The 24,813-nt window shown below is 38.9% G+C and overlaps 1 protein-coding gene across 1 annotated transcript; it reads right to left on the reverse strand.

Annotated features, from left to right (window-relative positions):
• Window positions 1–23,468, reverse strand: LOC117972411 (protein transport protein Sec24B). The gene is given in 21 exon segments (XM_059022598.1): window positions 1–159; window positions 1,915–2,018; window positions 2,581–2,673; window positions 3,453–3,557; window positions 4,885–5,022; window positions 9,715–9,890; window positions 12,445–12,527; window positions 12,529–12,553; window positions 14,067–14,240; window positions 14,531–14,689; window positions 15,050–15,173; window positions 17,203–17,409; window positions 18,259–18,314; window positions 18,763–18,881; window positions 19,256–19,368; window positions 19,475–19,584; window positions 19,863–19,989; window positions 21,103–21,205; window positions 22,707–22,758; window positions 22,761–22,887; window positions 23,433–23,468. Coding segments are annotated over 21 exon segments (2,346 nt in total). The 3' UTR covers window positions 1–44.
• Window positions 23,469–24,813: the final 1,345 nt, after the last annotated feature.

Genomic DNA, 24,813 nt, shown 5'->3' on the forward strand with positions numbered 1-24,813 from the left:
TTTTAGGACTCTTCTGCCTTCATGGTTCAGTGTTAATCTACCATCTATTTGGAGATCTGTTGCTGAATGTGGAGGAGAAACTCATAATAAGACAAAGCTGCTTCTGTTCGGTCTTCAATTAAAAGCTGGAAGAAGTTAGTCTTGGCAGAGGTATCGTCCCTGCAAAAGATTGGAAAAAAATTGCCAGAAATTCAATATTACACAACCATTTCTGCTTTAAACCAAACAAAATGATAAAGCATAATTTTTGTTTTGCAATGTAAATGCAGATATTGTACTGTAAGAAACTAGTAGAAATTAATTTGTTTGATGAAATGTACTGTACACCATTTTATTCATAAATCCAATGAAAAGTGTTAACTAATCTGTGCATTTATATTGGCCATTGTAAAAATAAATTACGTTTTTTTCAGATTTCCATTACGAGAGTAGATGTTAAAACTTCATGCTGATTTGAACTCGGCTCTCGCCAAGATAAGCACCAACTAAGACGTAGCTTTACAGTAAACTAATATGATCCATATGTTTCTCCATCCATTTGCACTTCCTTCCATATGATGATGTAGATATCCTTCTGTCTGGTGTTGATGGCTGAAGTGTAATGCTGGCTCCAGGGATCAGCTTATTGCCTCCCTAGTGCATCAGCACACACAACGGCTGCTATGCTGGCTCCGGGGATCAACCAGTGCAGTCTCCCCAGCACATCAGCATGACAACCGTCTGGATTGAGCTAAGTAGGGTACATCTCTGGGGTCTTCAAGTGGGCACCTTCCATCCTCGGTGTTTCGTCGACTAGCCCACGGCACCTCAAGAGGGCTCGACGGAGATTCTGGCATCCCAGCATCACTCCCCTCCGTCCCCCACTCAACTCAGCCCAGCTTACTTACCAGTACATCAGCTTTCCTTTCTATTGTGTTTGAGATCCCCAGCCAGAATCTTTCCGTCTCAACCACAGCCAGTTGCTGCTCCTCTCTGCTGCTTCAGATAAGTTCTTCACTGTGTGACGCAACTCTTGGCCACTGAATCTGACGTCTCTGAGAAACCGGGTTGTAGAGTGTGCCACAAATCCTCGACAACCCACCTCCACTGGGTAAACCCGGACTCTCCATCCTCGCTGTTCCGCTTCAGTGGCTAGTTGAGCATACTGCAGTTTCTTCCTCTCATATGCCTCATCTACAGCATCCTCCCATGGCACTGTTAACTCTGCCAGGTGAACAAGGCGTGCTGATCCAGACCACAAGACAATATCTGGTCGAAGGTTAGTGGTGGCAATCTCAGGTGGAAAAATAAGCCGTTGACCAACATCTGCCAGCATTTTCCAGTCTCTAGCAGCTTCCAGTTGTCCTGGGCGAGGATTGGTTTTAACACCTTTTTTTGGTGGTTGCTCTCCTGGGCGGAGGAATGTTGTCTTTTGTTTGTAATGTTTTGATGGAACAGGTGGCAACTTATTTGTCATGTTACGCTTGTCTTCCAATGCTAAGGCCAAACATTGCAGCACCTGGTCATGGCGCCAAGTAAACCGTCCTTGGCTAAGAGCCACCTTACATCCTGTCAAAATGTGCCTTAATGTTGCAGATGATGAACACAAAGGACATGAGGGATCCTCTCCTACCCAGAGGTTTAGGTTCTGTGGTGATGGGAGAACATCATATGTTGACCTGATGAGGAAACTGATCCTGCTCTGTTCCATTGACTATAGGTCTTGCCAGCCAATCTTGCGTTGTTCCACACTCTCCCATCTCATCCATTCTCCCTGCTTGGCCTGGGAAATGGCCTTTATACACCTCAGCAAGTTATAAGCAAATAAAAATGTACCTTCCTCACCAATTCAAATTACATTAACCTTGAAAAAATATGCTTTTCAAAAATAGAACCACTTTAATTGCAGTTCCGCTGTATTTCGAAAACACTTACTTCACAATATAAAGAACTGGATTAAATGATCTGTTCTCTTGGAGCCAGGTAATAAAAGATTGTGTTCTTTCAGAAGACGGGGTTTCAAGTTCTGGAATCTGTGTCTGTGTATAAAAATGAGAAGCAACAGTAACTTAATACATGTACATTATGTATTGCTGAATGTTATGTCTAACAAAATCAAAGGAGTCATTACATTTTAAAAAAATGTGTTACAGTGCTAAGTTTATTTCACTACCAAGAATGAGTTATAATTAACCATCAACCATGCAAATACAGAGATGACAATAATGGAAACCTGTAATACATAATATGAAAATTAGCTCAACAAGTATTTAAAATAGTTTACAACAAGTGATTTTGGTAGCTAGCAATGTTAGTAATTAATGTGGTGCATTGCAGCCCAGCTATAGGTCAAAACTGCTGATATATAAAAGACAGGTGTGTTTGAAAACAAACTGGGTTGAGATTGAGCACTGAAACTCTATTAATACACTTTAGGTACTTGACTTCTCATTCATAGAGATCGATCCCATACAGATTTAGACATAACTAACTCAACACAGGGCAATGTATCTTGTATTTCCAATGAGATATAATGTATGATGTTCACAGGCTAAACCAAAAGAGATCAATGAATCATATGGTAAACCTCATTACACTTACAATATTCTGTTGTATTGAAGCATGGTTTGGATAGCCAAGCACATCACTTATGAAAGTCACATCACAGCTTTTGCCAACCCAAAGATAAAGAACCTGAAGAGAAAGATTGCATTATTTTATTTTTTTATTACTTCAGCACGTGTTAAATCTGTTCACAATGCTTAATATAATCTCCTTGGCTGCATGTAAAATTACAATGAACGGTACAGAATACAAAGCTCTTTTCAGCTACAATACTACAATGTGAAAAGCACATTTAATAATGTAGCTGCATTTCAAAACAGATTAGAAAGTTTAGTATAGCATGTGTTTCTTTCAAAACTGGACATATGAGGGTTATGTAATGAATGGAAGTATACAATATGTAAGAGTTGTGGGATTATGTTGTTAGCTATAAACACATTAAACACATACTGAGAACACTGGTGTATCCATTAACACACTATTCCCAAGACTTTAACATTTGTAAACCTAGTATTAACTAACAGTGTTAAAGTAAGAGCCCGGTGCTTTCATAATATCACACAACTATTTAAGTTACCCTTGTCAAGGCATTTCCCTCATTGTTCTTCATCTTTTCAAGCCTGGCATACTGTATGCATTGCAATCCAGATTTCACATTATGTATCAGTCAGACAAAACAGTTGATTTTGTTGGGAGAAAACATGTGATGTCAAGGTTTGATCTGTCTGAGAATGTACATCACTCTTGCTGATCCATTTATGAGGTATGAGGCACTATGGAAACTTTTCAGAAAACCATACAGTAATAACATTACAAAAAAATAATATGTGTACAATTGCCATGGGATGTGAATTACAAACTACTTAACAATACTGACACTGTATGGATGCTGGTAACCCGATACTTACAGATCCACAATCCATGAGGAATGCACCCTCTCTGGTAAGTCTCTCAGCAGAAAGCTGGAGAATAGGTGGCTGGGGTACTATGGAATCATTAACATGGAGGGCTCCCTGTTTTCAAAAAAATAAATAAAATAAAAAATTGTTAAAACAAAGTTTAAAAGCTTCATAAAGCCTGGCTTTAAATACTGTTTTGACAGCCACCTTCAAAGACAAATACTACAGAGAAAATGTATTAATGTAAACACACTTTGGTGGAACAAAGAGGTACATTTTTTCTATCCATGAAATGCAAATAAATATCCAAATAGTTTTGACAGTTTAAAACGTATTTATATAAAACACCAATACAAGAGTGGTAAAGCTTCAGGACAAATACACACACATATATATATATGCAGCTGGCTCTTTGAGCTAATATATATATATATATATATATATATATATATATATATATATACAAAATTACACACACACATTATTTACCATTGCTTAAAAAAACATTGGGCTTTTGTAAAAGGAAAACATTTGTAAAAGGAAAACAAAATGGCAATGTTTTAAACTAGCAAAAAACTACTTGGGTGTATTATCATAACATTGTACGTATCACATTTTCCTATATAAAAGACGCACACATTACCTGAGAGATTGCAAACATGAGTCTTTGGAAAAGCAGTGATTTGTTACTGAGGGGCTGCTTCTGGGCGTTTTACAAGAACCCAACGTCCTGGCTCTCTTTCTCAGGAACCAATCATTGCTTCCCAATAACTAACATGTTTTAAACTCTCAGTGTTCTATCACGTGACCTCATGAAGTAGAATGCAGAGAAACAGAGGATAAGCACATGGGTGAAAGTGGCCAATGATCTTTGACAAACTCCTGGGGCAAAACTAATATTTTGGCCGGGAGCCCAAATTGAAATGTTACTCAAACCTTTTACATGTATGCCCATTTCACATAACATTAATTTTATAAAACCTCAGCTGCAAATATAATATACAAATTCTGCTTAACGCAATCAGATGTCATAAATACAGGGTTCATACAGTTTTTCTGGTAAAAATTTCAAGTACTTTTCATGGACCATTTTGACATTCTTCAAAGATCTAATTTAAGGAGTTTGACAATTTTCAATGTTGATAACTAATAACCAACTGTAAAAATAAAGCTTAAGAGTGTATTTAAATGTACAATAACAAAAATGATTAGGTTATTATCATGGTTCCCTGAAATAAATGTAACCATTACTGAATGGGTATTTACCACCCAACAAAATTCTGTATTTTTTACTGACTGAACCGTTATAAGGATAAACACAATATGCTCAAATACATTTCGCTATAATACTTTTCTCACATCAACGGCATCAGCAATATTTTTGAAGCAGTTTTGTTTGGGACAGTACAAAGACTTGAAACCCATTCTGTTGTGCCCTTACCTCGTCAGTGAGATTGTCTATTCTGTACAAATTGGGATGAATCATGCGCATGATTTGTTGCAGAGGCTGACACTTGAATTCGCACATTGCGAACACTCGGTCATCCAGTCTAGTGCTAGTACCTGTTCTCAGTGCTTTCTGTAAAAATGAAAGTTAAATAGACATTCAACATGGCAATACAGCAGGCAGTAGTACAGTCAATTAAAAACGCTTTTAAATACTGAATTGGTCAATACAATACATTATTTTGTAGTACAGTATATCTTGCATAATATATATTCTTCAAAATGCAATTAAAATAATTAAACTAAAGACAACTACATTCTATATTTAGGGTACAAAGCAGTATGTGTTACTCGAATGTGAAGTCAGCAACTGTGAACAGTTCTAGTTTGAGTCAGAAAGTCATACAGTTCCCCAGTTGGGCACATTTAAAATTAACAATGGCCACCTGCAGTTAAAAACATAAAGAAAAATGACCAGAAGTGGAAAACGTGCTAATGAAAGCATTCATGTCAAAGATTGCTTTGATAAATTAGGTGCTGATTTAGCACCATACCCACTTTAGTAAGTGTAATAAAACGTATGCACTCCTTGAACCTTATTTACATTATCACATTAGTGATACTTTTTAAAAAACTGCAGATTAATAACCAGACCTGTGTCATTCTAATCTATATACTACATACAAGGTTCATTGTGCAATGCTTGGCTTTGCTTACAAGCGTACTTGTTAAATTTATATTAGCTAGTAGAAAACTGGGAACACATTCAATACATGATCATTATTTAATGTATGGCAGTATTTAAGCAACTATGACATTTTGCTATAATGTTAATGAGTTGGCAATGTTGGCAGAAAGCTCTGTTTTTAATGGACTGTAAAAAAAAAAAATATATATATATATATATATATGATGTATTTTTTACGCATTTGACAGTTTTCTGCAAAATGTTTAGTATTACACATTTTAATAATTAATCCAGGTTTTCAAAAAAAAAAAGTAAAACAAAAGAAATTGGTATAACAACTTTTTGCGCCAAATTTAATTGTGTGAGTTGGTCCCTGAATTGTGCTGATTTGTGAATCATAAATTGTCAAATACCTGTAGCTCATTAGGCATTACACTTGACCTTTTACAGCAATGTCTTGGATGATACAGTATATGCTGTACTATTTAACCCTCCCTTGTGTGTGTTGGGGTGCTGCACCCTCAGTTATAAGACCATGTTAATAAAATAAGTCTATTAAATTCTCTACACAATTTTGTTTGCAGGTATAAAATCTTAAGATTTAAATTGTATAGATTTTTTTTGCCAGTCAAAAAAAACAAAAGCACAGTTTGGGCGTTTCTTCATCTCAAACACAGAATTTGTGTGACTGTATGTGACAAAGATGGCTGCAGGGAGGAACTCAGACCAGAGAGAGAAACACACAGACAGAGACGGTGGTGATGATGAGCTGAGTGCAATGGCTGCACTCAGCGTTTATTAACAAAATAAAAAGGTTTAACAAACAGAACACAAAACAGGACACGGCACTTGAGCCAAAATAAAGAGACAAACAACACGGACTACACAGACAAACACGGTGAGCTTCTTTTACTATTATTCCTTTTACAATACCCTCCGTCTCCTAACCCGTTCTCCACTCACCGAACACCAACCACCAGTGAGTGAAAACATGCAGCTTTTATGCAGTTGTACCGAGATTCGATTGCTAGTCAATCATTCAATTGGAATCTCGGTACAACTGCACGTGAATTAATTAAAGTGCAATTCCCCGTGCTCACATATTACTTTTTACTTGCACGTGATGTGATGTGCCATCCCCGTGCCTAAATACAAATATACAATTTACACACACGTGAAACACAGACCGCTTATATCCCGTGTACCAATGCCTATACACCAACATTTACACACAACACGTAACATATAACATACACAGGGGGGGGCACTTTGCCACATATACCCCCCCTTGTGCAACGCACACATGGCCTCAATGGCCACCTCCCCCCTCAGTCCCAAAGTCCCGGAAGAGGGGGAAGCAAGTTGTTTCTGGGGGTGGCCATGGTGGAATGTCTGGCACCCCCCAATTCTTCGTGGCTGGCAGCTCCCTCTTCCGGGGCTTCAGCCACACTATCTGCTGCCGCGAAAGTGCAGCTGGGGGAGCTGGTCTCCTGACCTCCCCCTCTTTCTTTATGGCCGGCAGCTCCCCTTCATGGAGCTCCGGCCACAGTGTAGCGACCCGAGGCAAAGCAGAGGCCCCGGCGACCCCAGGCGAAGCAGGACCCTCGATGACCTCAGGCGACGGCAGCAGCAGCGGACCCTCGGGAGGTGGAGGCAGAGGCAGCTCCTGCTCCTCTCCCTCGGGTGGTGGAGGCAGAGGCAGCTCCTGCTCCTCTCCCTCGGGTGGTGGTGGAGGCAGAGGCAGCTCCTGCTCCTCTCCCTCGGGTGGTGGTGGAGGCAGAGGCAGCTCCTGCTCCTCTCCCTCGGGTGGTGGTGGAGGCAGAGGCAGCTCCTGCTCCTCTCCCTCGGGTGGTGGAGGCAGAGCCAGCTCCTGCTCCTCTCCCTTGGGTGGTGGAGGCAGAGGCAGCTCCTGCTCCTCTCCCTCGGGTGGTGGTGGAGGCAGAGGCAGCTCCTGCTCCTCTCCCTCGGGTGGTGGTGGTGGAGGCAGAGGCAGCTGCTGCTCCTCTCCCTCGGGTGGTGGAGGCAGAGGCAGCTCCTGCTCCTCTCCCTCGGGTGGTGGAGGCAGAGGCAGCTCCTGCTCCTCTCCCTCGGGTGGTGGAGGCAGAGGCAGCTCCTGCTCCTCTCCCTCGGGTGGTGGTGGAGGCAGAGGCAGCTCCTGCTCCTCTCCCTCGGGTGGTGGTGGAGGCAGAGGCAGCTCCTGCTCCTCTCCCTCGGGTGGTGGTGGAGGCAGAGGCAGCTCCTGCTCCTCTCCCTCGGGTGGTGGAGGCAGAGGCAGCTCCTGCTCCTCTCCCTCGGGTGGTGGAGGCAGAGGCAGCTCCTGCTCCTCTCCCTCGGGTGGTGGTGGAGGCAGAGGCAGCTCCTGCTCCTCTCCCTCGGGTGGTGGTGGAGGCAGAGGCAGCTCCTTCTCCTCTCCCTCAGGTGGTGGAGGCAGAGGCAGCTCCTGCTCCTCTCCCTCGGGTGGTGGTGGTGGCGCTGCCGGCTCCTCCGACAGCGGGGGTAGGGCTGGTGGCGCTGCCGGCTCCTCCGACAGCGGGGGTAGAGCTGGTGGCGGGCGTCTCCGCTGGGCTCCCTTCAGCAGCAAAAACAGCGGCTGCTGTGGAGCCTGAGCTTCACACCCTCGTCCCTCCCAAAAAAAAATAGGGGTTTGGGCCTTCAGCTCCTCCCCTCCGGACACAGGACACACTGGATCCTCCCCTCCGGGCCGTGGACGCACCGACTCCTCCCTCTCGGGCCGTGGACGCACCGACTCCTCCCTCTCGGGCCGTGGACGCACCGACTCCTCCCTCTCGGGCCGTGGACGCACCGACTCCTCCCTCTCGGGCCGTGGACGCACCGACTCCTCCCTCTCGGGCCGTGGACGTTCGGGCTCCTCCCACTCGGGCTGTGGACGTTCGGGCTCCTCCCACTCGGGCTGTGGACGTTCGGGCTCCTCCCACTCGGGCTGTGGACGTTCGGGCTCCTCCCACTCGGGCTGTGGACGTTCGGGCTCCTCCCACTCGGGCATAGGACGTTCGGGCTCCTCCCACTCGGGCTGTGGACGTTCGGGCTCCTCCCGCTCAGGCATAGGACGTGGCAGCAAGGGCTCCTCTTCTTCATCCTCCATGGGGCATAGGGCCAACGTGTGCCCATATGCCCCACAGCCAGGGCACCACTCCCCCCATCCCAGTCTTTGGGCCATTGCCTGTAGGGTCCTATGGACGGAGCAGGGTATGGTGGTGTGGCTAGTTTGGCCACAGTCGAAACACCACAGCCCTGCTTCCACCTTTCTCCCTTTGCCCTCCTGTGCTCTTGTCCAGCCTCTTCTCCCCATTTCTTCTCCTTTGGGTTTTTTTTTTTTTTTTCCCCCCCAAAAAAAACTGCGGTTCCCGCTCTGGCCTGAGCCCTGGAGGCGCTGTTGTCCCGGTTCTGACACCACGTGTGACAAAGATGGCTGCAGGGAGGAACTCAGACCAGAGAGAGAAACACACAGACAGAGACGGTGGTGATGATGAGCTGAGTGCAATGGCTGCACTCAGCGTTTATTAACAAAATAAAAAGGTTTAACAAACAGAACACAAAACAGAACACAAAACAGGACACGGCACTTGAGCCAAAATAAAGAGACAAACAACACGGACTACACAGACAAACACGGTGAGCTTCTTTTACTATTATTCCTTTTACAATACCCTCCGTCTCCTAACCCGTTCTCCACTCACCGAACACCAACCACCAGTGAGTGAAAACATGCAGCTTTTATGCAGTTGTACCGAGATTCGATTGCTAGTCAATCATTCAATTGGAATCTCGGTACAACTGCACGTGAATTAATTAAAGTGCAATTCCCCGTGCTCACATATTACTTTTTACTTGCACGTGATGTGATGTGCCATCCCCGTGCCTAAATACAAATATACAATTTACACACACGTGAAACACAGACCGCTTATATCCCGTGTACCAATGCCTATACACCAACATTTACACACAACACGTAACATATAACATACACAGGGGGGGGGCACTTTGCCACACTGTAATAGCAAGCTGCTTCAATATTTGAGTTCCTTGTTTTCTGTGAATATGCCGCATACATTTGACAAACACAATGGAGTTTTGTTCGTAATCTTTTCTTCTTCCAAGAAAAACCAGTCTTACTTGTTTGAGCAGAGCCAGGACATAAAGGGGAAAGAGCCTGAGGGAATACGGAGCTATCACACCAGACTGTTGGAAACTGGAAGTGGTTGAGCGGTAAGCAGAGAGTGAATCCACCACAGCGTTTACCACGGCATCTCGGGAGTCCGTCAGATTGGAGGAAATCGCTCGATCAACAGCTGTAAATTTGGAAAAATAAAGGAAAAGCTATAATTTAACAGGGGCGGATTAACCAACGCTTTCAAAATGTTCTTTCTTTTTTTATTACCTCTTTAGCAAACAACTTTTTCTCATGCTTCTTGGTTTGGTTTTGCAGTTGTTTTCCAGCATAAAAATTGAGTACAAGGATTAGGTTGGCTACTAATGCCTGTACTGGAAGTTGCACTGTGGCATTAAAACTGGTCTAAACCTGTCAAAGTCAAGTCTGGAAAAGAGGGACTTATGAGAATACTGTTGTGCAAATAAGAACATGCTTTTTAAAGCATTGGTTTATACACCATTCAAAGAGGAGGTTAAATGTCTAAGAGATACAAATGGCAAAATCATAGACGAAGAAAAAAAAATAGCAAATATATAGAATAATTACTTTTCACAAGTTTTTACAAAGGAGGATACAGACAACATGCTCCCACATGTCGACCTGTTCCTGTCCAGTTTTAAAATAACTTTAGCATAACAGAGGCAGAAGTGTTAAAGGGACTAGGAGCTCTTAATCCCCTGAGCCGGATGAGATCCTCCCAATAGTACTCAAAGAAATGAAAGAAGTTATTTACAAACCGCTAATCAATATCATGCAACAGTCTCTTGACACAGGGGTTGTACCGACAGACTGGAGAATTGCAAACGTAATACCGATCCACAAAAAGGGAGACAAAACCGAACCAGGTAACTACAGACCAATAAGCCTGACTTCTATTATATGTACACTTATGGAAACTATAATAAGATCCAAAATGGAAAATTACTTATACGGTAACAGTATCCTGGTTTTTTGCTTGATTTTTTGGATATGGATAATTGCAAAGCATATGACAGAGTTTATTTAGATTTCCAGAAAGCTTTTGACAGTCCTGCATAAAACATTAATTCTCAAACTGAACGCAGTAGGGATTCAAGGAAATGCATGCACATGGATTAGGGAGTGGTTAACAAGTAGAAAACAGAAAGTACTGAATAGAGGAGACTGATTAAAGCAAACTTGTTAAATTTGCAGACGACACAAAAATAGGAGGAGTGGCAAACACTGTTGCAGCAGCAAAGGTCATTCAAAATGATCTAGACAGCATTCAGAACTGGGCAGACACATGGCAAATGACATTTAATAGAGAAAACTGTAAGGTACTCCACGCAGGCAATAAAAATGTGCATTATAAATATCATATGGGAGATACTGAAATTGAAGAAGGAATTTATGAAAAAGACCTAGGAGTTTATGTTGACTCTGAAATGTCTCCATCTAAACAATGTGGGGAAGCTATAAAAAAAAGCCCAACAAGATGCTTGGGTATATTGTGAAAAGTGTTGAATTTAAATCAAGGGAAGTAATGTTAAAACTTTACAATGCATTAGTAAGACCTCATCTAGAATATTGTGTTCAGTTCTGGTCACCTTGCTACAAAAAGGATATTGCTGCTCTAGAAAGAGTGCAAAAAAAGAGCAACCAGAATTATCCCGGGTTTAAAAGGCATGTCGTATGCAGACAGGCTAAAATAACTGAATCTATTCAGTCTTGAACAAAGAAGACTACGCAGTGATCTGATTCAAGCATTCAAAATTCTAAAAGGTATAGACAATGTCGACCCAGGGGACTTTTTTGACCTGAAAAAAGAAACCAGGGGTCACAAATGGAGATTAGAGAAAGGGGCATTCAGAACAGAAAATAGGAGGCACTTTTTTACACAGAGAATTGTGAGAGCCTGGAACCAACTCCCCAGTAATGCTGTTGAAGCTGACACCCTAGGATCCTTCAAGAAGCTGCTTGGTGAGATTCTGGGATCAATAAGCTACTAACAACCAAATGAGCAAGATGGGCCGAATGGCCTCCTCTCGTTTGTAAACTTTCTTATGTTCTTACATTTCCCACCATGTTCCAACAACCGGGTTAAATGGAGGTTACATAAAATAATACAAGAAATTCTGATCATCAGTGTCAAAAAAATAAAATGATCAGTTATATTCTTGATGTCCAGCTATTAGTATATATTTTTTAAACCAATTAAAACATATAACAGGTCACTACAAGCTTACATTCATATTTAATCACCAAGCACTGCATTCAGATGATCATGCACTTCTCATCTAAGTTCATACATGTAAAACTGCTGGCAGAACAAATAATCCTACCAGGGCTGTTATTAATGGATTACAGTATGTGCAGTCATTGGAGGTTTACAATATGCAGTAGTGACACCTACTGAGAATCTAGGACAATGAATATAAAAAAATTCCACAATTCAAATTATACATCATTGCAGCGATATGTATTAGATCTGATTCTTTAAAACCATTCACTTACAGTTAACAACAAATTCTACCAGAAGGGTTGTTTTAGTTCTTCATGCAGTAAAACTGTTTAAGAAATGTAGCTAAAGAATGGAAGTTGAGGTAGTGTCAATACTATCAAACTTTATTATATTAATAATTTATATTCTGTAAATAACTCATGAGTTAAATGTTTTTGAATATATCACAATATGTAAAAATGATTGACCCTTAAGCTTGTGAAACACTCACCCATATTTGCCAATAGGCATGTAATTGCCTGAACATCAGCTCCTGCAAACACATCATTCAACTGGCTCACCACTGGCAAACAGAGTGTGCACCCGAATCCTTCGCTTGCCTGAAAACAAACAAAACATATTACAATTGAAATTTAAAATCAGTTATAGTAATGTAAACCAATAGGTTAGTCTACACCTTTACTCCAACATATACAGTTGTAGCCAGTGGTTAAAGAAAAGGGCTTGTAACCAAGAGGTCCCCGGTTCAAATCCCACCTTAGCCACTAACTCATTGTGTGACCCTGAGCAAGTCATTTAACCTCCTTGTGCTCCGTCTTTCGGGTGAGATGTAATTGTAAGTGACTCTGCAGCTGATGCATAGTTCACACACCCTAGTCTCTGTAAGTCGCCTTGGATAAAGGCGTCTGCTAAATAAACAAATAATAATAATAATAATAATAATACATACCCCAATGGAAATTTATAATTTCTAGAAATGTCTCAAAGAAAGAATTTTAGGAAAAACTTTTGCTACAAAAGATTTTGCTTTTGAGGATGAAGAAAAAATGCTAATTCAAAAGTATTAATACCCTTTGATGCTGTGATAGTATTGGCTACATGGTGCTAGAAATTTCAATATGATCCATCCAACCATCCATCCATCCATTATCTGTAACCGCTTAATCCTATAGAGGGTCGCGGTGAGCCAGAGTCAATATGATGATGCAGAACCTAATTCTAGAAAAGTCGAGAAAATGCTGGATTGTAGGTGAACATTCTTAGAGAGTATAAAAAGGTTAGGCATAAGATGATTGCTGTCATTACCAATAAGTCAATATGGGAAAAAGTAAAGAGCAATCTGAAGGCAAAAAATTATTTATTGTCATAAAGCTGGAGAAGGATACAAGAAGATTTCCAAGCATTTGAGTATCCCAATTTCAACTATTGTTTCTATTATCTAGGAAGTACAAGACTCATGGTGCTGTCACAACGCTCCCTCGGTCTAGAAGAAAGAAGGTTCTTTCACCAAGAACAAGTAGAGGAATTGTGATGAAGGTTAATAACAATCCGAGATTGACTGCCAAAGATATTAAAAGTGAATTGGCTGCAAGTGGGACTGGGGTTTCCATTTCAACCATAGGTTGAGTATTGCATGGTGAAGGTCTCAAACCATAACCGTTGCATCCTTAATTCCAGTCATTCTGCATTGGTAGTAAGTGGATACATCTGAAGTAACACTGAATTTGTCTTCCCTATCATCATCTCCTATAAAAAGGGATTATGCCAAGTTTTACATATTTGTGGTAGGCCAGGATATATAGGACAGCAATGTGGAGTAGTGGTTAGGGCTCTGGACCGGAGGGTCGTGGGTTCAATCCCAGGAGGGGGACACTGCTACTGTACCCTTGAGCAAGGTACTTTACCTAGATTGCTCCAGTAAAAACGCAACTGTAAAAATGGGTAATTGTATATAAAAAAAATAATGTGTAAATAATAATGTAATTGTATATTAAAATACTGTGATATATTGTAACAATTGTAAGTCGCCCTGGATAAGGGTGTCGGCTAAGAAATAAATAATAATAATAATAACAATAATAATAATATAGTATACAGGCTGTAATACATTACCTTTACTGGAGGTGTAAAGAAGAGCAGCCTGAAAGCAAACGAGGGCTGTATCAGTCAAACTTTCGTCAATAGACATCTGAACAGCAAATCTAGAGTCCGGATTGACATTTGCAAGAGAAAGCAGGTCAGTAGAACGTACAAAGAAATTTCCATGGAAAGTATGGATAGAAAGACCTAACAAAATAGAGAACCACAAATCATAATCCAAAAAGATTTACTGAGAGAAATTGAAAGGATAAAGTCATATTCTGAAACCCATTACAAGGCTTACTAAAAGCAACTTTACAACAAAGGCCATTTACTGTCGCCCTTCTTAAAAATGATACAATAATAAAAAAATAATAATAATAATAATAATAATAATAATAATAATAATAATAATAATAATAATAATAATTATTATTATTATTATTATTATTATTATTATTATTATTATTATTATGAAATCCAAATAATTGCAGTACCTTTGGTGCATCGTATCCTCATGACGGCCTCAAAACCAATCTTTCTGGTGAAATAGTGTCGGAGATCTTTCTGAAATGTTTCTGCCTGGGCAGGATTGTGAACGTGATGGAAAGACGGGTAGTAAAAAATGCTTCCTGCTGAATATTTGGACACACACGCTGGGGGAAAAAAACAAACTGAGATTAATACATTTGACCTACAGTATAATAAATAATGTATAGGTCAGTTCTTTATGTTAATATAGCTTAGCAATAGAAAGATATGTCAATAGATGCATTTAATTATTATTATCTGGTTCAGTGGTAATGCTTACATTGTATAATATAAAAAACATGCCACACTGAAAATATTTAGACAGCACTTGTTTAACATTTATTTTCACTGAAGAATGTAGCAATGTTAAGTTATTTTGTACATGCTTTTTTAGTAATGACAGTCAAGGTTGGTAACACATTCCTACACTTGTTCATCTCTATAAAGAGAGAAAATGATATGTTACATTCCTGAATTCTTCTCACCTAAGGATGCCAGGTCCGAGTACTGGGAACTCAAGAGGAAAAGGTCGACTGCGATCTGTTGTCCAGAACAGTCTAGTGCCAGCTTCTTATAAAAATCAGTGGCTGGACCCAGATGTTGCACAACCTTAAGAAAACAAACACACTGATAAGTTAATTTGACTGCTTGCAACCGATATTTCTTAATTTCTCAGTATAAAGACTATCAATTTAATCACCACAAAAATCGTTTTATAGGTCGCATTGGTGTAAAAGTCGTTCCCTCCTTTTTTGATAATTTATTTTTTCCTACATGCTCAACACCGATAAACAAAGAAAGATACACAGGTTTAGTTTAGAAATAACCCTTGTTTGCAACGATTTTATTCCACTAATGATTTTACAGTGTTGTTTTTCATTTTTAGTTAAACTGCTAGAAACTATTCATTTTTCAAAAGTTAAAAAGTAATAATTAACAAAGCGTAAAATCAAGTCATACATCGCACATCACATCTGTATTAAAACTACCAGTATTTTATTTTAGCTTATCAAGCACCCAGACAAGATCAAGAACATATCTTCTTTGCTTTACTGAACATTTCTTTCCAAAACCACACTTAGACAACAGTTCCTGCTGCATTGGCTTTTACAAATTCATTGTATTAATTCAAAATTAAAATAACATTATTAAACAGTGCTGCTTCATCAATGAAAAAGCAAAAAAGCCAATAAACTAAATCAGTGCACCATTTAATAACCAGTAAACAAAACATTTTACAGTGCAGTACAATTGCATTCAATTTCCAGCTGTGCAAATGTATTCATTTTGTTTTGTCAATCAGAACCATAACCACACAGATACTTTACAAGTGTACCACTGCGTTTCACTGACATGTAGAACAAGCTACAGTATGTATTAAAGTCATTCAAAGTACTCCATTCAAACAAAATGCTTTTTACAGCAGGCCATAAACACTTTCCTCCTATCAGCTTGTTTTTCTTTGTCCATTTTAAGTTTGTCTGTGTTTCGTCTCCAGTCACGTACTGCTTTTTCAGCATTGCGATTAACATGTATTTTGGCAAATTCAACAATGCACTATTTCAAACCTGTTGAGTAGCATTTCCCTTTTTTTTTTCTTACTGTCCTACTTTACCCAGTCTCAAAGTCACCTGCATTATTATAGCACTGCAGTTACAATGACCGGAAGACTTGGAAAGTGTATTATTTCGCTTTTCAACCAATAACTGTTTGGTGTGGATCCCAGAGGCGGGTTCAATTTGAATGTTGACAAATCAATGGCTCAGGAGGGAGGGAATAAGGAAATTCATAAAGACTGGCAGATATTGTGTTAGCACTAAGTGAAGCAGTACAGTTGTGACAATTTCGAGAGGAGGTCAGTCAAGAGTCTATTAAATGCAAGCTTTCATTAAGTGTACTGAGAGTAAGAAATTAAAACTTTTAATTAGAACAGTGGTTTTGTGTTTCTACCTAGCAACATGATCTGAATGCCGTAGATCCTGAACAAATAAATCGGGTTGTTGACAGTTAAGTTTGTGCGAGACAAAACCATGGCTGTAGTAATCCCATTGTGGCGCTGGTACAGTAGTTTAATATTAGACGCACACTGGCGCATACGTTACACTGGTGTATTAGTCGCTCCCCCCTTTTAAGGGCCCCGCAAAAATGCCTAGAAAATCAACTTATTCAAATAAACTTCACTTTGAAAGGTGAAAATAAAATGCGTTATAATACAAAGTACATATTACAAATTGTATAGTAAAAAAGTCTGTCTCCCCTCTTTTCCACCAAATAGAAGTACAGGTAATTATGAAAAAAAATGTTTAGCTGACAGATTGAACCATTGTTATAGACCTGGTTTTCTGAACTGAATTACTATACACAGCAAACTGTCAAATATATATCACTAATACCCCCATTAAAAACATGAAATAAGATGGATGCATATGACGTGGTTGTGTATGTAAGTATGTGATTTCTCGTTAGGCTTTTCCACACTACTTTTCCAGCATGCCCTCTAGAGTCCATATTATGTAAGGTTTTTGGGTTGTCAAGCATAGAGTGAAATCTCTAAATTATTATTTTTTATTTTATTGTAGTGTACAGTTTTTTCTCATTTGTTTCTAACGTACAGTGCTGCAGTGTGCTGCCCATTTACCTTGGTGCTTGATCTTTGGTTGGGATCTTCTCTGGAGTGCAGAAGACCGGCTCCTAAAGAGGGCAACTGTGTCTGAAACACAGAAACCCGGCCCCCTGTCGAAGACATCAGTTTGAAGGCAGCCTGAAGGGCAGGTCCCAGTGCGCTATGCGTCTCTCTTGTGTTGGTGAACATGTTGGGAAGTGCATTTAATAAATCCTTCACCAGCTGCATCAAAGAATGAGGAAAACTAAGCATCTAAGATTCATATTCCACACAAAGAATAAATAACTAGCAGTGAGTGAATATAGAGCCTTCATGAGCTCAAACAATCAGGCCAACGCCACACAGGTCACTATGACCTATATTCTGATAACATCAATAACTTGTGCTAAGGAATGCCCATAACAATGGATGAACAATGGGTCGACATGTTGTAAAAGGGCAGCAGTGTGGAATAGTGGTTAGGGCTCTGAACTCTTAACCGGAGGGTCGTGGGTTCAATCCCAGGTGGGGGACACTGCTGTTGTACCCTTGAGCAAGGTACTTTACCTAGATTGCTCCGGTGAAAAACCCAACTGTATAAATGGGTAATTGTATGTGAAAATAATGTGATATCTTGTAACAATTGTAAGTCGCCCTGGATAAGGGCATCAGCTAAGAAATAAATAATAATAATGAATAATAAAAGGTTTAGTGCGTCATTAGTATGTACATTTAAATTTCCTTTGGAGAAAACAATTCACATAAACAAAAGCTATTTGTTTCTTGAATAAATATAAAAAGGGCTTTATCATTATTATTGTCATAACTTGGTTTACAATTATGCCTAGAAATCACACACAATTTTTCAGAAAGTTACATAAGTTGTATTTAGTTAAAATATCTAGTAATCACAGTAACAGTTTTCAGAAATGTCAAGAACCAAATGTTATAAGGCTTAAAACAGTGAATAAGGTAACATGTAGTGTTTTCTTTTTCTTTTTCTATAATTCAAAATATTTTAATAAGAAAAACATATTTTTAAACAAAAGAAGAAAATATAAAAAATACTAACTGTATTGGTTGAAACCATACCTCTTTGCTTTCCTTGAGATTTACCAGCAAACTATCAGGCGTAGGTAGAAAGACATCTGCAAAACAAACACATGTCAACTTAATAGAAACAACTTTATTCAATACATTTAGTTAAATTAACACAGTAAAGAATGTTAAACTACATTACAGTATCAGTATAATGTTTCTGGCAGTTTTTGATACATAGCTTGAGAGGATTTCATTAGGGGCCACCAAGTAGAAACCACAAAGATTCTTCCGTTAACTGAACATAATGTAGAACCACAAAAAATAGTTTGTCAAAGGGATTAACTGATGTTCAGGAACAAACAAAACAACATGCAGGCTCTTATACTGTTACGCCAGGTGCTGCAGCAGTTTGACTGAACTGTGGTGGGTTTCTGTTGTGGTTTGTAAAATTAAATGCATAATCATAAATGCAATTGCATCCAAAAACATGGTTGAAATGGTTTACTCTAACACTATGCACATTTTTAAAATGTAAATGTTAAGAATGCCATGTACCGTCAATATCTGAGACAACAAGCATCTGAGGCTGTGATAATCCCTCCTGCAAGTTATAAAAGTGAATAGTGCTGTCAAATGTTATGAATCCTACTCTCGTCCTCGTATCCCCAGGTAGCCTTAAAAAGAGAGACAAGCAATTTACTGTGAAAACAAGAATCTTCAGTATAGCATTTACACAACAACTTTGTACTGAGGACAAACCTTTTAACAATGCATTGTTTAAAAACATGATCCATAGAGCGCTACCTGCATATTAATGTTTTCAGTTTGGTTAGAAGATAATTTGTGTAAGGGACAGCCCTCCTCCAGAGTCAATTTTCAAAACATAAACTAGAAAATCAATTTTGGCATTACAGAAATGATATATGGAAATAAAAACAATCAGTAATCTCAAATGTTTTCTTGATTTTCAAATATGTAACTCTTGGAAGTTAAAATATATATACCTAGTAGGTAACTTGGTAATTATTTATTTATAACTGACACTTACTTGTCCAAGTTTTCAAGCAGAGACTGACATAGTACATTCAGGTAACCAGCTTCTACAGCATTGTGAGAAACATCTAACACAAACAGGTAAACAGCAGGCTGAGGAGGGCGAAGCTATCAAGAAGAAAAAATAAAATAAATCCTGCAGTTATTTTTCTGTTTGTCCAAAAGAAGTCTGATAAAATAAAAATATTTTGATTACATTTTGAACAGTATTTACCATATAATCTGAAGAAGCAATGAACTCCACAGTTGAGTTCTGCACTTCTGGACGTTTGTGTGGTTCACCATAAGAACGAGTCAATGGATTGTACATGAATTCTTCAGGAACTAAATTAAAGTACACATTGCGAATGTTATTGTAGTAGCATAAAACCTTTATGTAATAATAATAATAATAAAACAATAATGCATTTATAAATTTACAATGTCAAGAGAACTCCATAAAAGGAAATAGGTACAATTTGGGGGTATTTGTTATTATAAAAAAATGACCACAACAGTTGGTCCAAGGATTTCCAGTCAAAACCGCAAGCAAGGGAATGGTTAAACATACACCAATTAAAAATAGAAATAAAGATGTGAAATGTCTATTGTGTTCAACTTACCATCATTGACTCTGTAGCACAAATTACATTTCCACCTCCTTTGGTCAAGAAAGGATACAAAAGGGTTAATGTACGTTCTGCAAGAGCGGCATCTCACAATGGTGTTGGACGTTATGACAGGTAATTGCTAAAAAAAGTAAAAATACATTTTAGCAGGTCATTTTTTTAATTTTTTTTTTTTTATGGAAACATTACATAAACTAAAACTGTCCCCATATCATTATAGGACTGAATTAGAATAAAAAGATGCCAGAATTTGGTTACAAGGGATTACAAATAGTGGTAAATAAAACTCTTGTTTAACATAAAATAACTACAGTTATCTTGATCAAAGTTTGCTAATTGGTACTTCCTAAAGCCACTACTGGGATCGTAAACCACATTAGAATTAGCACCAGTGTATTAGACGGTTGTTTGCCTAACACAGCAAGTTAAACCAAGGTGTGCAAAGTATTATGCTAATAGAGCTATTCATAGTAAGCGGATAGGTTTTTGGGGTATATTGGGGAAAATGTTTGTTTTAGAAAAATCTATAACTGTGCCTGTTTCAGATCAATCCAACAAAGGCAATTTGATGTAATAAGCCCTACAACTTCCACATAAACAAACAAAGACAGAATTGTGCTGCAGTTCATAAAAAGCACTTGTGTTTTCACAGTATAAAACAGTTGTGTTAGTGAAAGAGATTTCTGAAGATATGTCTGGGATTTACCTGCAGTTTTAGCCATGTATGAAAGATTACTTTATCTGCATTATAAAATGTTCACAACATAAGTCATCGACCGCAAGGTGTTAACTACAAGACTGGGCTGATTTTGTGTACCAAAAGATAAAACAAATACAGTGGACAAAAAATGTAAAACTCCTGTCACAACACTGACATAGTAAGTAGGGCCACAAACTGCTAGGATGACACTGATTCAATGCGACAAGTCTGCAAGGTTTTTAATTTGTTCTGGAGGGATCCAAGACCATTCCTAGTCAATGATTCAAGGAAAACTGGTGCTTACTAGTGAATCTTCAGTAATTTGAGAGGCCTACAATCAGCCTTCTATCAGTCTGTCAGATCAATGATTTTTCCCTTTTTTTAATGAAATATGGAATTTAAGTCATGGATGGTATTTGCAAAATAAATGAATACACCCACTTCTACCAAAGTGTGTGCAACATACAGCAGATATGTCAATTTTTTTGTCCAACCCATGTACATTGCAGAGAAACAAAATGCAAAATCTGTTACCGTAAGATCTCTGAAAGGATGAAGAAGCAAGCCAAGGGGCAGTTTGGCTTTATTTAACAATGCTTGTGTCTGAGGAATATTTGTCAATGTGCATCGGAAAGAGCTGAAAAAGACAAAATTGAAATACAAAACAATTAAAGGTTTTCTCTATACGCAGGCAGTAAAACAAAAATTGTAGTATAGTATATAATGTTATAATACTCTAAATTATTTGACATATATTGTAGTATAGTATGTAATGTTATAATACTCTAAATTATTTGACATATATTGTAGTATAGTATGTAATGTTATAATACTCTAAATTATTTGACATATATCATTATTATTATTATTTATTTCTTAGCAGACGCCCTTATCCAGGGCGACTTACAATTGTTACAAGATTTCACATTATACAGATATCACATTATTTTTACATACAATTACCCATTTATACAGTTGGGTTTTTACTGGAGCAATCTAGGTAAAGTACCTTGCTCAAGGGTACAACAGCAGTGTCCCCCACTGGGGATTGAACCCACAACCCTCCGGTCAAGAGTCCAGAGCCCTAACCACTACTCCACACTGCTGCCCGCAAGTACTGCAAGTACTGTATCATGCAAGTACTGTAGTTTAATACTAGAACGACCAAGGCGGTCATTTTGACCGTTTTGGAATTTCAACTTCAATTGCTGTGCGTATGTTTAAGATACAGAGCTGTGCTTTCCTGACTTTTCTATGATGGACTTTCCAGATGTACTAATTACCCTGACAAAAAGACTCGCGTAGCTGCAAAAATTAGCCAGATAAAATATTGTCATACCCATTCCGACTAGGAGCGGTCAAATTGACCAATACATATAAAACATATTATTATTTGTATTTATCAGTCGGGACTTGCAGTCATGTATTGAAGTTTGATTACATCAGTCTGCATTCCTCAAGTGAGTGGTCTTCTGACATTTCTATTGTTTCAATGAGCCTCCTGATAGCCCATCAATCAGCCTTGACAGCTCACAGTGCCAGGCTGTCTATCTGCACTGGTTACTATGAGTCACTTGATTTTTTAAAAAAATTCATTGTTACCCCAATACACATTGAAAATGGATCACTGAAGACGCAGGACGGCAAAACAGTGTTTGGAATTACTGCAAAGTTTACCAAACAACGATTCTGATGCCACAAAGATGGACAAAGACGAATCTGGCTGTGAAGAATGAATCTTCCAGCAGCAGTGAAACCAAGATGATCCCTGGTCAATGCCCTTGCTAGAATTAGAAGCTTTCATTGTACTTGTATATGCCTGTGGAGCATTTGGTGCCAGAAGCCTGGGTTACTGTTGATAGCTGTGCCAAATGCCCAAAGACAGTCTGCGGTAAGTGCACTGCATATTTTGAAAAGTGCAGGATCAGTTTATTTACAATGTTTCGATTGTGTAGATGGTTTATATGACGTTCCTGAATAAAACTACTTATATTCAATTGTTTGTCCTTTCATTATAATATTTATCTTGTTTTTAATACGCCGGTCAAATTGACCGGTCATGGTTGTTCTAGGTATGCCTATAAACACGGTTGTTCTAGTGTTAACAAATGCGTCTAACTTTTATTTGGTACACATACTCTGATCTGCAGTTTGCTTTCTTCAGGTCTGTACTGAGATTAGGTACAGGAGCTTGGATTCTGTACTGGGAAGAATGTTCCGATCTTGCATTAGATTCACAGGCCTTAGTGCTTCCAGCTGCTGGGCAGGCAGGCTCAGTCCCCCCAAGGCTGCAGATAACTGGTTCATAGTGGGGTAAGGCTGCAATACACAAGGAGAAGAAAGATACCTTAATTAATTAATTAATTAATTAATTAATTAATTAATTAATTAATTAATTAATGATGGAATGAAGTAGCACTTTTACACAAATGTTATGTTTTCCAGAACAGTTTTCCCTGCAAAGGGTACCCACAGTAGTATCATTCACAAGAAATTGCTGCCTTCTGTTAGTAATTAAAATTTAATTTACAGGTCTCACAATTTTGTATTCACAATGATAGAAAGATTGTTAGTAAATAAATATTTAAATATGGTCAAATGTAAATCACTTCAGTATGAAAGGTGACAAAAAAAATGGATTGTATTCCAAAGCTGTTCAGTAGGCTGGAAAATCACATCACCACAGACAACACACTAAGTTACAGTCTGCCTACAAAACAATTCCCTTTAAAAGTAATGAAACATCTCAAAGCACTTACAAAGTAAGTACATTATGACAAACAAGGTGTATACAGTGACAACAGAATAATGTGCCAGCTAATACACACATTCTACTATTTTTGTCCTGAATTTTGACTCCCTACTCTATAATTTGTGATTGTCACAAAAAGCAGAATCATCACAACTCAAGTAATTTATTAGTTTCTTTTTTTAATGAATACATTAATATCCTGCCAGATGTCATTGTTTACAAGTGTAGACATAAAAATGAATTACCAAAAGTAAAAAGGGATTTCAGTGCAGGAAGAGTTAATAAGTGCCTTTCAAATTCAATGAAATAGATGATCATGCTCCTCCATGGTAATAAGTGGTCTAGGCTAGTGATTCTCAATCTGGAGGGGGCAGAATGTATTCTGGGGGGGGAGGATTTTTTTTTTTTTAATTACCGCACATATCTTCACCTATATACAGACGTGCTCAAATTTGTTGGTACCCCTCCACAAAAAACAAAGAATGCACAATTTTCTCTGAAATAACTTGAAACTGACAAAAGTAATTGGCATCCACCGTTGTTTATTCCATATTTAATAGAAATCAGACTTTGCTTTTGATTTTTTATTCAACATAATATTGTAAATAATAAAACAAATGAAAATGGCATGGACAAAAATGATGGGACCGCTAACCTAATATTTTGTTGCACAACCTTTAGAGGCAATCACTGCAATCAAACGTTTTCTGTAGCTCTCAGTGAGCCTTCTCCAGACTGCAAGTTTCAGCTCTTTCCATAGATGTTCGATAGGATTCAGATCAGGACTCATAGAAGGCCACTTCAGAATAGTCCAATGTTTTGTTCTTATCCATTCTTGGGTGCTTTTAGCTGGGTGTTTTGGGTCATTATCCTGTTGGAGGACCCATGACCTGCGACTGAGACACAGCTTTCTGACACTGGGCAGTACGTTTCGCTCCAGAATGCCTTGATAGTCTTGAGATTTCATTGTGCCCTGCACAGATGCCAGGCACAGCAAAGCAGCCCCAAAACATAACCGAGCCTCCTCCATGTTTCACTGTAGGTATGGTGTTCTTTTCTTTGAAAGCTTCATTTTTTCATCTGTGAACATAGAGCTGATGTGACTTGCCAAAAAGCTCCAGTTTTGACTCATCTATCCAAAGGACATTCTCCCAGAAGGATTGTGGCTTGTCAAAATGCATTTTAGCAAATTCCAGTCTGGCTTTTTTATGTTTTTCTGTCAAAAGTGGAGTCCTCCTGGGTCTTCTTCCATGGAGCCCACTTTCGCTCAAAAAGTGACGGATGGTGCGATCAGAAACTGACGTACCTTCACCTTGGAGTTCAGCTTGTATCTCTTTGGCAGTTATCCTTGGTTCTTTTTCTACCATTCGCACTATCCTTCTGTTCAATCTGGGGTCGATTTTCCTCTTGCGGCCGCACCCAGGGAGGTTGGCTACAGTTCCATGGACCTTAAACTTCTTAATAATATTTGCAACTGTTGTCACAGGAACATC

The sequence above is a fragment of the Acipenser ruthenus genome, chromosome 1 (assembly GCF_902713425.1).
Source record: "Acipenser ruthenus chromosome 1, fAciRut3.2 maternal haplotype, whole genome shotgun sequence".
In the NCBI taxonomy this organism is placed as follows: Eukaryota; Metazoa; Chordata; class Actinopteri; order Acipenseriformes; family Acipenseridae; genus Acipenser; species Acipenser ruthenus.